The sequence below is a fragment of the Oncorhynchus tshawytscha genome, linkage group LG10 (genome assembly GCF_018296145.1).
Source record: "Oncorhynchus tshawytscha isolate Ot180627B linkage group LG10, Otsh_v2.0, whole genome shotgun sequence".
In the NCBI taxonomy this organism is placed as follows: Eukaryota; Metazoa; Chordata; class Actinopteri; order Salmoniformes; family Salmonidae; genus Oncorhynchus; species Oncorhynchus tshawytscha.
This window is the reverse complement of record NC_056438.1, coordinates 18,435,680-18,450,147: the sequence shown is the minus strand read 5'-3', so window position 1 is coordinate 18,450,147 and position 14,468 is coordinate 18,435,680. Positions and strand designations below refer to the sequence as shown.

Genomic DNA, 14,468 nt, shown 5'->3' with positions numbered 1-14,468 from the left:
AAACAAAACACATTTTTTTCAAGAGGAATAAGGTTTTGAAGTGTTTTTCCTATATCTTGGGATTTGCAAGGTTTTTTTTTGCATATTTAATCACTTTGTTTATGGCACTTTTTACACCTTATTAACTTTTGTGCCATTCTTACAGGGTTACCTTCCCCTGCGCTTGTGTAGGTCATAGAGCAAAACAAGTGAGTGAGTGTTTACCTGTCGATGTTGGTGACTTATTAGTTTGTACCTCAAGCGGTTCGGTCTGGACAGTCGGTTTTGTGAGAACACATTTTCGAAATTAGGACTTGGGTGTCTGAAAGTTCAGACGACTGCTTGTGGATGTTGTAGAGCAAAACATATGACACTGTTGTGTTTGTGAGAGACGCTAGCTTAAACTGTTCAGGTTTTACTTACCTAACGTAGCAGGCGTAAAAGAAACACCTGAAACTAGATCCTCTACATACTGGTCTTGACGAGAAGAAAAAAATGTTGGGTGGAGGTTCTCTTCTGCACTGTTCAACCAATCCAGTAAATGTGGAGGAGTAGTTCAAATGGAGTGTCACCTTGTTAATGTTCAAAAGAGGAAGTTGCATCACAGGCTCTCTTTCCATTTCCCCTGAAAACCAGGACATCCGGTTGTTGGGGACTTGGCAGATGCTAGGGTTTTACAGACGATTTTGTGACAATTTTCTTGTCCGGATCCTCTCATGTGTAGAAAACACCACTTTCAACAAGCTCCAGGAATAGGTGCAAACTTTATATCGGCGGAAAGAGAAGATTGAGCTGCAGCCAATGCAGAAACAGTGAGTCTCTAGCATAAACACATAGGGAGCTATTCAATATAAAAATGATGTCATGCTAGAGTCATTATCTTTAGCTACAGCTTCGGAATTTCACAAGGCCTTTGTTTGATTTTGGAGTGGTGGGCGTGTGTGCTGTTGTCAATGCAACCTGTAACGAAAGGTCACAGGTGTCACTGTTGATGACTGAGAAAATAACTGAGGGGCCAGTGATGGGGGCTTGAAGTGTCTGTGTGTGTGTAGGTGTGGTCCTTTTGTGTCTTCACTAGGATCACTGCATTGACCTATGACCTACTGTATGATCCTAGTGTCATGAGGTTGGCCTGGGAGGTAGGTTTATGACAGTCATAAATACCTCTTCCCCCCTTTTTCCTCTCTCTACCCTACTGAGGTTACATTTGCAAAACCCTTGGTTAACATAGAGATTCTGGGAACATCAGAAGGTGGGGGGGAAATGAACTATATTCTGGTAATCCGACCAATTGAAGATATACGGTGGTACTTAAAACCTCTTGATACTAGCCATCCCGGATCCGGGATCGTGAATACAGCCTCAAGCTTATTACCATAACGCAACGTTAACTATTCATGAAAATCGCAAATGAAATTAAATAAATATGCTAGCTCTCAAGCTTAGCCTTTTGTTAGCAACACTGTCATCTCAGATTTTCAAAATATGCTTTTCAACCATAGCAAAACAAGCATTTGTGTATCACTATTGATAGCTAGCGTAGCATTTAGCGTAGCATTGAGTGGGCAACATTTTCACAAAAACAAGAAAAGCATTCAAATAAAATAATTTACCTTTGAATAACTTCGGATGTTTTCAATGAGGAGACTCTCAGTTAGATAGCAAATGTTCAGTTTTTCCAAAAAGATTCTTTGTGTAGGAGAAATCGCTCCGTTTTGTACATCACGTTTGGCTACCAAAAAACCCCGAAAATTCAGTCATCAAAACGCCAAACTTTTTTCCAAATTAACTCCATAATATCGACTGAAACATGCCAAACGTCGTTTAGAATCAATCCTCAAGGTGTTTTTCACATATCTCTTCGATGATATATCGTTCGTGGAAGTCTGCTTTCTCCTCTGAATCCCATGGAAAAATGCTTGCAGCTGAAGATTACGCACCAATTTCAACAAAGGACACCGGGCGGACACCTGGTAAATGTAGTCTCTTATGGCCAATCTTCCAATGATATGCCTACAAATACGTCACAATGCTGCAGAGACCTTGGGGAGACGGCAGAAAGTGTAGGCTCGTTCCTGGCGCATTCACAGCCATATAAGGAGACAATGGAAAACAGCGCCTCAAAATTTTTGCTCACTTCCGGTTTGAAGTTTCATCTTGGTTTCGCCTGTAGCATCAGTTCTGGGGCACTCACAGACAATATCTTTGCAGATTTGGAAACGTCAGAGTGTTTTCTTTCCAAAGCTGTCAATTATATGCATAGTCGAGCATCTTTCCGTGACAAAATATTGCGCTTAAAACGGGCACGTTTTTTTTAACCAATAATGAAATAGCGCCCCCATAGTTTCAATATGATGTCAGTTTGGTTGTCATCTGAGACATTCTCATCAATGATAAGATGACATAAACTCTACAGTGGAAAGTCTACACATCAGAGTTATCGGATTCACATGGAATTGTTGTTCAATTTAAATGTTTGAATATGAAATTATTCGTGATGGGATGAAATGTGATTTTAGCTTCTAAAATGTGAGATTTGGGTTTTCATAAGATAGGGCTCTGCTCAATCAGTAGTCCGCCCCTGTGAAGGAACATGGGCTATACAACTTTTCAAACACGCCCTCCTCTCCCTTCCTATATAAGCCCTTTACGACAATATAACCTCCTGTTGCGAGGACGTGAGGACGATGGTCCGATGTCAGAATGGTTCAGATAATAACTACAGAACGAAGCCAACATCTGCGTGAGCTTTGGTTGCGAATGGTATGAACTTTGAACTCTTATTCACTACAGAAGTGATACCTCCTAGCCGTTGAGTTAGCAACCGCAGCTGCAAACGCAGGTTAGAAAGGAACAGACAGAGTATCCCGTCTACCACACAACGACATTACTACAACGTATCCAATTGACCACCAGAGAGATTCTTCAAAGGACTCGGTTGGGCAACAGGGCCTTCCATCTACCACCAACCTACCGAAGCGGAGCTCCGAGTAAATATTTATTGCATTTTCCTTTTCCAAATGGGCGGTAATTTAGAATGCATAAGATACTGTATTTACGATAGCACAGCTTCTTCCCTTTGTTCCTCAGTCTTCCTGCTCTTTCACTCAAACCCAGCCCTTTTCTTTTGTGTAACCAGCTGTCATATCTGTTCCGCCCTCTAGGGACGTTTTCCTTTATGACATAATTTGTAATCAAGTTATGATTTAATTATGTGTATGTGTAATTCTGTGTGATTAGTTAGGTATTTAGTAAATAAATAATTAAACCCAATTTTGTATTGCTGATTCAAATTGTTAGCCAGGGTTCGTGCAGATAACCAAGAATTTACAACTTTCAGATGAGACTGAATTAAGATGACGATTAATATTGACTGCTATTGATTTTAAATTCTACTAGGTCTTTAAGAGTTTATTCGGAAGATAGTAGCTTTATAAATATTATTTTGTGGTGCCCGACTCTCTACATGATTAGCTCAATCAGGTAATATTAATTACGGATAAATTATTTCATAGAATAGCATGTCATATCACTTAATCCGGCATAGCCAAAGACACGACACTAGGAAGTAGTGCTGTATACTCAAACTTAACTTGTCCACTATATCAGTTGACTTTCCATTTGGTATGAACTATTCTGCCGATCTAGAGACAATATGTCACATTGAGGTGTGTACAATATGTTGTTAATTTAAGACAGTTTGCTACAGCAGGAAAACAAATCCTGCAGAAACAGAAAATGTTAGGGCAAATCAAGTATCAAGTTCTCAAGTGAAAATACAATCTTCTTTTAAGCCTTTTTAAACCTTGAATACACTACAAGTTTGTGTTTCCTGCCGTGCAGAAAAATTCTCAGCATCAAAAGAGTGATCAAATTAAGATCCTACATCTGTACAGTGACTTGTTCTTTGTGAATGTACACTTGACTGTTTCCCCTCTGGTTGGCTGCACATTTGCAGTGGCAGATTGAGGTCTTAAACGTGAAGTCATGTTAAGAATTGAAAGTGTCCTTGCATGTGAATGTTTTTTAAAAATCTTTGTTAAAAACACAGGGATTTAAAACCAATCCAACGGAATCACAACAAGAGCCCTTGGTCTTGCCACAAGTGGTGTGGCTGCGGTCCAGAGTTGGAGCGTTCAGATTTATGTTTGACTTGTTCTGTCTCAATTGTTAGTCTTGTGTTACAGGCAAATAAGGTATTTCAGTTTTTTTTTTTATATACATATGAGAAAAAAATATGTAAAAACCTGTTTTCACTTTGTTGTTATGGGGCATTGTGTGTAGATTGATGAGGGGAAACAATAATTGAATCAATTTTAGAACAAGGCTATAGTGTAACACAATGTGGAGAAAGGGGAAGGGGTCTGAATACTTTCCCGAATGCATTATATCTGGAAACACAAAACCCCCATTTTTTAAAGAAAGACCACAGGGTTTACGCCTGTGCAACAGTAGATATTAAGTTAAACATATGTTTATATTGTACATTTGATCAAGACTTAAAGATAACTAAGGTTATTTTCAGACATCCAACAGAATAGCAATGACTTGTACATTCCCCAGTTGCTCCCCACATGGGAAGATAGAGACACAGACTATAGGAAAACGCTGGTGGCCTTTTCGCTAAGGGGGGAATTTGTTAGACTCAGCAAATCTGTCACTTATTGGGGACTGAGATGCGGAGATGTGCTGGGTATTCTTCGGGATTCACTTTCAGGGTTTCCGTTTGTCTGTTTGAGATCCCACAAATGGATTACAGGCTCCCCATGGTCTCCAGAGAAGATTTCTAGACTTCTTTGGCTTCTTGAGTGACTTCTTTGGCTCTTACGGTTAGTTCACGAGCTAGACTAAATGGCTTACTTCATCATTTTATGAGCAAGAAATGATGGCGATGAATCTGTCTGGTACTGTACGTTGTTTAGTTGAAAGTGATGCACATGTTAATCATTACATTCACATTTTTGTCATTTAGCAGACATACAGGAGCAATTATGGTTAAGTGCCTTGCTCAAGGGTACATCAACAGATTTGGGGGGATTCAAAGCAGCAACCTTTCAGTTGCTGGCCCAACGCTTTTAACTGCTAGGCTATCTGCCGCCCTCCTGCCATCCTCCTGCCATCGTCCTGCCATCCTCCTGCCATCGTCCTGCCATCGTCCTGCCATCCTCCTGCAGCCCTCCTGCCATCCTCCTGATATCCTCCTGATATCCTCCTGCCATCCTCCTGCCATCCTTCTGATATCCTCCTGCAGCCCTCCTGACATTCTCCTGCCATCCTCCTGCCATCCTTCTGATATCCTCCTGCCATCCTCCTGACATCCTCCTGCCATCCTCCTGATATCCTCCTGCCATCCTCCTGCAGCCCTCCTGCCATCCTCCTGACATCTTAGGCCTACACCATGCCCCTGTATGTTTAGAGGATTGATATCTCACACACATTTTCATTGGATTTAGATGTAAAACCTATATTGTCTTTCCTCTTTCTGTAGATATTGTTACCATTCTAACCATGCATAGTAAGAGTTTGAAAGCACACATGTAGGGTTGAAGGCCCGTTGTGCTCCGCTCTGTGAGGTATTTTAACCTGGGCCTGGGCGCACTCTCTCCAATTCACAGATCATTTGGACTGGACCCTTGACGGCCTACTTCCTGACCAAATGGAGGGTATCCATAGGAGTCAGGGGTCAATGGACTTGTCACTAAAAGATGGAAATCACTCTCTTCATTGGGGGCTGAAGCAGATGTGCTTGCTCTTAATTCACTTTCAGGGGTTCCATCAGTCTTTTCCAGTCTCAAATCAACTCTCAGTTGGTCTTCTTGGCTCAGGTCAGTTATTTCTGAGCATATTTCATCTATCACAGTGCGTCTGGTACACCTTTAGGAAATTCACAACGTTTTCTTTCCAACACCGTCTTTCGTTTTGGCGTTTTAAGATGTATTCGTTTACCTTTCTCTTTCCCTTCTCTCATTCTCTCCATCCCTCCTTCTTTCTTTCTCTCTCGCTCCTGGTACACAGTGTGTGTTTTAACGAGAGCCTGGTCTGGCCCCTCAGAACTCTCCCCCTGTAGAGAAAACTGACTTCCAGGTTTGTATTCAGAAAGTGTCTCAGAGTAGGTGTGCTGATCTAGGATCAGGTCACCTCTGTCTATTCATTATAATCTGAAAAGCCAAACAGATCCTAGTTCAGCACACATTGAGACACTTTATGGATATGAGATTAGGTCTGTTACTAACACCCGTGTCTACCTAAACCAGCCGAACAAGTTTCCAGTCCAGGAATTAAAATTAAACTTTAAAACAGTATTTCTACTGTTTCACTACAAGTGAAATATTATTCGTTCATAAATAACTGTGTTTCCTATAAGTGGAGGCTGTAAAAGGGGATCCAGGGGCCTCAAATACATTCAGACATTTACCCTTCAGGTTCTGCTGCTTGCTTATGACGCTGAAGGTGGATATCATTGAGAATGTATGGGCTACTTAAGTTATCAGATCAAACACACACCCCCACACACACCCACACACACACACACACACACACCCACACACACACACACACACACACACACACACACACACACACACACACACACACACACACACACACACACACACACACACACACACACACACACACACACACACACACACACACACACACAGACATATCCACATGCAGTACAGTCTACACATAGCTGGTGTGTATTTGATGTGGGTGAGAGGGAGGAGGCTACTCCAGGCTGTGCCAGGCTACTGGTCGAGCGGCGGTTAACGCTGCTTGGCCGACCCTGGTGTGTTTAGGTGGGGAATGAGTGTGTGTTGGCACGGAGCATCCGGATCCAATGCCTGGCCCCTGTCAAGCACTAGGGCATGAGAGAGAGAGAGAGAGAGAGAGAGAGAGAGAGAGAGAGTTAGAGGCCCCTCTCCAGACTTTAGCTTGGCACTAAGACAACACAGAAAATTACCACCTCCAGCTTAGCGTTGGGTAGTAAATTAGATCTAAATACTGATTAGTCAGATCAACACCATGTATCCTCTAGGACACTGCTCTGTGTGTTCTGGTCTCAACAAGCTACCACAGTGTTTTCTGTCCTTCACCCATACATGGCCTGGAGCTAGATGGTATAGCTCCCTTCACAACTGTGTACTTCTTATATTGCCAACTTCAAATTTTGTCAAAATTCATGCATTGTGGTTTGACAAACAGTTCTGATTGAGTATAGCCTATCCATTATAGTGAGTTGGAGATAGCGATTTTCTGACCTTCCGTACTGTTCGCTAACTGGTCACTATAACACAACTGGTCTCTATAACACAACTGGTCTCTATAACACAACTGGTCTCTATAACACAACTGGTCTCTATAACACAACTTGTCTCTATAACACAACTGGTCTCTATAACACAACTGGTCTCTATAACACAACTGGTCTATATAACACAACTGGTCTCTATAACACAACTGGTCTCTATAACACAACTGGTCTATATAACACAACTGGTCTATATAACACAACTGGTCTCTATAACACAACTGGTCTCTATAACACAACTGGTTTCTATAACACAACTGGTTTCTATAACACAACTGGTCTCTATAACACAATTGGTCTATAACACAACTGGTCTCTATAACACAATTGGTCTATAACACGAGGGATGCATTGAGACGGCCATCTTCTTCTGTGAGGATCATATAGTGCAGGGCTGCCAAATTCCGGTCTTGGAGGGCCAAAACACTTCTGGTTTTCATTCTCTCTTTCTAACCAGGGACTGATTAAGATGTGGGACACCAGGTGAGTGCAATTGACTACTAGGTAGAAAAAAACCAGAAGTGTTTCAGCCCTCCAGGACGGGAATTGGGCAGCCCTGATTTAGTCGATGGAGGAATGTTTGAAAACAAGCTCGGTAGCTCTACAGCCAGACAGCTTCCTGACCCCTAAATTCTTGACCCCTAGCGTCCTGACCCCTAGCTTCCTGATCAGTCTCAGGTGCTTTTAACACAACGCATAATTGCCAAGTTAATAGAAGTATTATCCACCTCCGTGATTTCAGAATTTGCTCACGGCCATGGACATGTTTTTGCGTTTGTGTGTGTATACTGTCTGTACCGGTCCTTCCTTTACATGCAACTAACAGGGCTGGGGTCAATTCCTGTTCAATCCCAGTCAATTCAGAAAGTAACCAAATTCCATCTCCAATTCCAAATCTTCCTAATTCAAAAGCATGGAAGCATTGAATGGAATTGGAATTGGAATTTCAGTGGGACTGGAATTGAAATGGAGTTAACTCCAACCCTGGCAACAAACTACATTTCTAGGCTAAGTGTCATCTGTGTTGAGGCTAACACTGAGTGTCTGCGTCCTCTGTACAGCGTGCCCACCTGGCACCTACAAGCCAGAGGGTACACCTGGAGGCCTGGGTACCTGCCTGCCCTGCCCTGACCAGCACCACACCTCCCAGCCCAGCAGCACCTCACGCAGCGACTGTGTCTGCAAGCAGGGCTACAGGCCCCAGGGGAAGACCTGTGAAGGTATGAGGCTCCAGACTGTCCACGCTTCTCCCAGACACCAGCTAGGCCGAGCCCTGGACTTAAAAGCATACTGAATGGAGAATGCTTGAAATAACCCTTTAAACCAGAATGAGGCTTAAAGTCCAATTCCACCACTTTTCAACCTCATATTCATTATTATATAGTAGTGGAATTGCCCTTTAATCTGCATCAGGGAAACCGGCAGAACTCCCTAGGGAGTTAACGTTCCCAAAGCCCTTAGGCTTCACCACAACCAAGCATCTGCCGCAGGGATCAGCCTCAATACCAAGGCTTGAGGGCTGTATGTGTGTGTGTGTGTCTTTTATTTTACTCTCCTTGTGGTGACCAGAAGTCTTCACAAGGATAGTGAAACAAGGAACATTTGGACAAGTGGGGACATTTTCCCGCTCCCCAAAAGGAAAAAGGCTATCTTAGCCTTAGGGGGTAAGTTTAGGGTTAGATTTAGGTTTAAGGGTTAGGTTTTGGGTTAGGTTTTAGGAGTTAGGGTCAGGTTTAGGGGTCAGGGAAAATAGTATTTTGAATGGGAAACAATAGTTGGGTCTCCACAAGCATAGTAAAACAAATGTGTGTTTGCGTGTGTGCATGTGCGTGCACATGCAGTATAATAACTGAGTGTGTGTGTTCATGCATTTGGGCTTTTGCATCAAATAGAGGAAATCGGAGTCTTTTTCATGTTTCTCCTCTCCCTCCCTCTCTCTCTCCTTCCATCCATCTCTCACCCCATCTCTCTCTCCTTCCATCCATCTCTCACCCCATCTCTCTCTCCTTCCATCCATCTCTCACCCCATCTCTCTCTCCTTCCATCCATCTCTCACCCCATCTCTCTCTCCTTCCATCCATCTCTCACCCCATCTCTCTCCTTCCATCCATCTCTCACCCCATCTCTCTCTCCTTCCATCCATCTCTCACCCCATCTCTCTCTCCTTCCATCCATCTCTCACCCCATCTCTCTCTCCTTCCATCCATCTCTCACCCCATCTCCATCCATCTCCCACCCCATCTCTCTCCTTCCATCCATCTCTCACCTTCCATCCATCTCTCACCTTCCATCCATCTCTCTCCCCATCTCTCTCTCCTTCCATCCATCTCTCTCCCCATCTCTCTCTCCTTCCCTCCATCTCTCTCCCCATCTCTCTCCTTCCATCCATCTCTCTCCCCATCTCTCTCTCCTTCCTTCTATCCATCTCTCTCTCCTTCCATCCATCTCTCTCCCCATCTCTCTCTCTCTCCTTCCATCCATCTCTCTCCCCATCTCTTTCTCCTTCCCTCCATCTCTCTCCCCATCTCTCTCTTCCATCCATCTCTCTCCCCATCTCTCTCTCCTTCCCTCCATCTCTCTCCCCATCTCTCACCTTCCATCCATCTCTCTCCCCATCTCTCTCTCCTTCCATCCATCTCTCTCCCCATCTCTCTCTCCTTCCATCCATCTCTCTCCCCATCTCTCTCTCCTTCCATCCATCTCTCTCCCCATCTCTTTCTCCTTCCCTCCATCTCTCTCCCCATCTCTCTCCTTCCATCCATCTCTCTCCCCATCTCTCTCTCCTTCCCTCCATCTCTCTCCCCATCTCTCTCTCCTTCCCTCCATCTCTCTCCCCATCTCTCTCTCCTTCCATCCATCTCTCTCCCCGTCTCTCTCTCCTTCCATCCATCTCTCTCCCCGTCTCTCTCTCCTTCCATCCATCTCTCTCCCCGTCTCTCTCTCCTTCCCTCCATCTCTCTCCCCATCTCTCTCTCCTTCCATCCATCTCTCTCCCCGTCTCTCTCTCCTTCCATCCATCTCTCTCCCCATCCCCAGTGGTGTACTGCCCTGAGCTGTCTCCTCCAGAGAATGGTTTCTTCATCCAGAACGTGTGTAATAACCAGTTCAATGCTGCCTGCGGGGTACGATGCCAGCCTGGCTACGACCTGCAGGGCAGCAGCATCAGACTGTGCCAGCCAGACGGGACATGGTCAGGCTCTCCACCCAGCTGCAGAGGTGAGAGGGTGGTAGAACACACACACACACACATACACACACACACACACGCACACACACACACGCACACACACAGACACACAGCGACGCACGCACACAGACACACAGACACACAGACACACAGACACACAGACACACACACACACACACATTAACCTCTCTATTGATCCCTCTAACCTTAACAACTAATTGTCCCTCTAACCTTAACCTCTCTAATTGTCCCTTTAACCCTAACCTTAACCTATTTAATGGTCCCTTTAACCCTAACCTTAACCTCTCTAATGGTCCCTCTAACCCTAACCTCAACCTCTCTAATGGTCCCTCTAACCCTAACCTTAACCTCTCTAATGGTCCCTCTAACCCTAACCTTAACCTCTCTAATGGTCCCTCTAACCCTAACCTTAACCTCTCTAATGGTCCCTCTAACCCTAACCTTAACCTCTCTAATGGTCCCTCTAACCCTAACCTTAACCTCTCTAATGGTCCCTCTAACCCTTCTGATGTTTCAACACATTCTTAAACATTTGTGAGTTACATCGGCCTATCAGGGAGACACACACACGCACATACTGTACACAAAACACACGCACATAATGTACACAAAACACACGCACATAATGTACACAAAACACACGCACATACTGTACACAAAACACACGCACATAATGTACACAAAACACACGCACATAATGTACACAAAACACACGCACATAATGTACACAAAACACACGCACATACTGTACACAAAACACACGCACATACTGTACACAAAACACACGCACATAATGTACACAAAACACACGCACATACTGTACACAAAACACACGCACATAATGTACACAAAACACACGCACATACTGTACACAAAACACACGCACATACTGTACACAAAACACACGCACATACTGTACACAAAACACACGCACATAATGTACACAAAACACATGCACATACTGTACACAAAACACACGCACATACTGTACACAAAACACACGCACATACTGTACACAAAACACACGCACATAATGTACACAAAACACACGCACATACTGTACACAAAACACACAAGCACATACTGTACACAAAACACACACGAACATACTGTACACAAAACACACACACTGTACACAAAAACACACGCACATACTGTACACAAAACACACACACTGTACACAAAACACACACGCACATGCTGTACACAAAACACACATGCACATACTGTACACAAAACACACACGCACATACTGTACACAAAACAAGCACGTACGCACACACGCGCACACACACACACACACACACACACACACACACACATATATACATACACATTGTATATAGTCAGTAAGAGGGCTTGTTAAGTTCGGGCATGGTGTGTAGAGTTAGTATGGAGACTGTCTGGCTGGCGTGTCAACGTATCCTCTGAGGATTGAGATCATGCGTGTGTGTGTGTGTGCTTGGCTCACTGCCTGTGTGCCTTCCTGTGCGTGCATATGTGTGCCTGGATGTCTGTCTCTCTGTCTGTCTGCCTCTCTGTGTCTGCATGAGTTCCAGTACGGGACCTCCCAGCCAGTTAAGGCATCAGGGAGGGGTCTCCTAAAAGCCTGTCTCTCAGTGGTGCTGAAAACCAACACACTAAACACACTCTTCTAGACCTCAGGCTGACACGGACCAGCCCTGCAGGATCAAGGTTTTTATTAAGGGATTTTGCAGGAGAGCAAATGATAGTTCTCAGAAAATATTTAGCTAATGTTTTAGACAGATGAATCATTCTTCTTTTTTCATTCCTCCATTTCATTTTTGTATCTCCTTCCATCTCTGCTACTTGGTTCCTCTCTCTTTTAAAAAATCTCTCTCTCTCTCTCTCTCTCTCTCTCTCTCTCTCTCTCTCTCTCTCTCTCTCTCTCTCTCTCACCCTCTTTTCATACTGTAAATTTGTCATTACGGTTAGACCGACCAGTATCTAGGATTTCCTCTGTGTTTCTCTGTTTCAACAACAGTGCGCTCCTGTCCCGCCCTATCACCGCCCCAGCACGGACACATGAACTGCAGCGAGGGTGGCGCCTCCTACAGGGCGGAGTGCGAGATTCGCTGTGCAGAGGGCTACAGGCTGGAGGGAGACACCAGGCTCAGCTGTCAGGCCGACTCACTGTGGAGCGGGATCCAACCACGGTGTGTGGGTAAGCCTGCAGGAACCAATTACCCCACTCTCCCCCTAAAACCCCACTGTACCCCACTAAAAACATAGCATCTAGAACAGGGTTATCTAGAACAGGGTTATCTAGAACAGGGTTATCTAGAACAGGGTTATCTAGAACGGGGTTATCTATTTTGGATGCAATTTGAATGGAGGTTATAGAGAGAGAGAGAGAGAGAGAGAGAGAGAGAGAGAAAGACTGCGAGAGAGAGAGAGAGAGAGAGAGAGAGAGAGAAAGACTGCGAGAGAGTGCTCGCGCGTGCAATGATTTAAAGCAAAGATATTCGAGTGATAGTCTGTTTTAAAACTCTGCAGCTGCAATGAAGAACACAATCATCTTTACAATGAAAAAACAGGCCAGATGTAGATGGGTAAATTAGACGTGCATCCACACCCTGAACAGACATGCAAAGGCCGTAGAGAAGCCAGATTTAGACATTGTATTTCATTTAACAGTTACATTTCATTAAAACTTCACTCTACCTCTACTCTCCCCACTAAAACCCCACTCTACCCCACTCTCCCCCCTAAAACAGCACTCTACCCTGCTCTTCCCACTAAAACCCCACTCTACCCAACTCTCCCCACTAAAACCCCACTCTACCCCCACCCCTGCACTAAAACTTCACTCTACCTCCACTCTCCCCACTAAAACCTCACTCTACCTCCACTCTCCCCACTAAAACCCCACTCTGCCCCTTACCACACTCTCCCCACTAAAACCTCACTTTACCCTGATCCTCAAAAGGTTCTACAGCTGCACCATTGAGAGCATGTTGACTGGCTGCATCACAGCTTGGTATGCCAACTGCTTGGCATCTGACCGCAAGGCACTACAGAGAGTAGTGTGTACAACCCAGTACATCACTGGGGCTGAGCTCACTGCCATCCAGGACTGATACCAGGCGGTGTCAGAGGAAGGCCCTAAAAATTGTCAAAAACTCCAGCCACAGAAATCATAGACTATTCTCTCTGCTACCGCACGGTAAGCGATACCGATGCACCAAGTCTGGAACCAACAGGACCCTGAACAGCTTCTACCCCTGAGCCATAAGACTCCTGAATAGCTTGATACATAGTTAAACAAATAGCTACCTGAACTATCTGCATTGACCCTTTTTACACTAACTTATTTGACTCATCACATACTTTGCTGTTACTGTTTACTATCTATCCTGTTACTTTGTCACTCTATTCCTAGTTACAGTGCATTCAGAAAGTATTCAGACCCCTTGAATTTTTCCACATTTTTTACGTTACAGCCTTATTCTAAAATGGATTAAATAAAATGTTTCCCTCATCGATCTACACAATACCCCATAATGACAAAGCGAAACCAGGTTTTTAGAAATGTTTGCAAATGTATTAAAAATTAAAAACAGAAATACCTGATTTACATAAGTATTCAGAACATTTGCTATGAGACTCGAAAAATGAGCTCAGGTGCATCCTGTTTCCATTGATCATCCCTGAGAAGTTTCGATTGGAGTCCACCTGTGGTCAATTCAATTGATTGGATATGATTTGGAAAGGCACACACCTGTCTATATAAGGTCCCACAGTTGACAGTGCATGTCAGCGCAAAAACCAAACCATAAGGTTGAAGGAATTGTCCGTAGAGCTCTGAGATAGGATTTTGCCAAGGCACAGATCTGGGGAAAGGTTACCAAAAAATGTCTGCAACATTGAAGGTCCCCAAGAACACAGTGGCCTCCATGATTTTTAAATGAAAGAAGGGCCTTGGTCAGGTGACCAAGAACCTGATGG

General features: G+C 44.2%; 1 protein-coding gene across 4 annotated transcripts in view; it reads left to right on the top strand.

Annotated features, from left to right (window-relative positions):
- svep1 (sushi, von Willebrand factor type A, EGF and pentraxin domain containing 1) overlaps window positions 1-14,468 on the top strand; it is a 154,049-nt gene that overhangs the window by 58,370 nt on the left and 81,211 nt on the right. For 2 of the 4 annotated variants that reach the window (XM_042328266.1, XM_042328265.1), the window contains exons 4-6: window positions 8,353-8,511; window positions 10,328-10,507; window positions 12,505-12,684. In XM_042328266.1, the coding sequence (XP_042184200.1) occupies window positions 8,353-8,511; window positions 10,328-10,507; window positions 12,505-12,684 (519 nt within the window). Of the gene's footprint in view, window positions 1-5,647; window positions 5,805-8,352; window positions 8,512-10,327; window positions 10,508-12,504; window positions 12,685-14,468 lie in introns of those variants that run through there. The other 2 variants (XM_042328267.1, XM_042328268.1) reach the window with 2 other exon arrangements.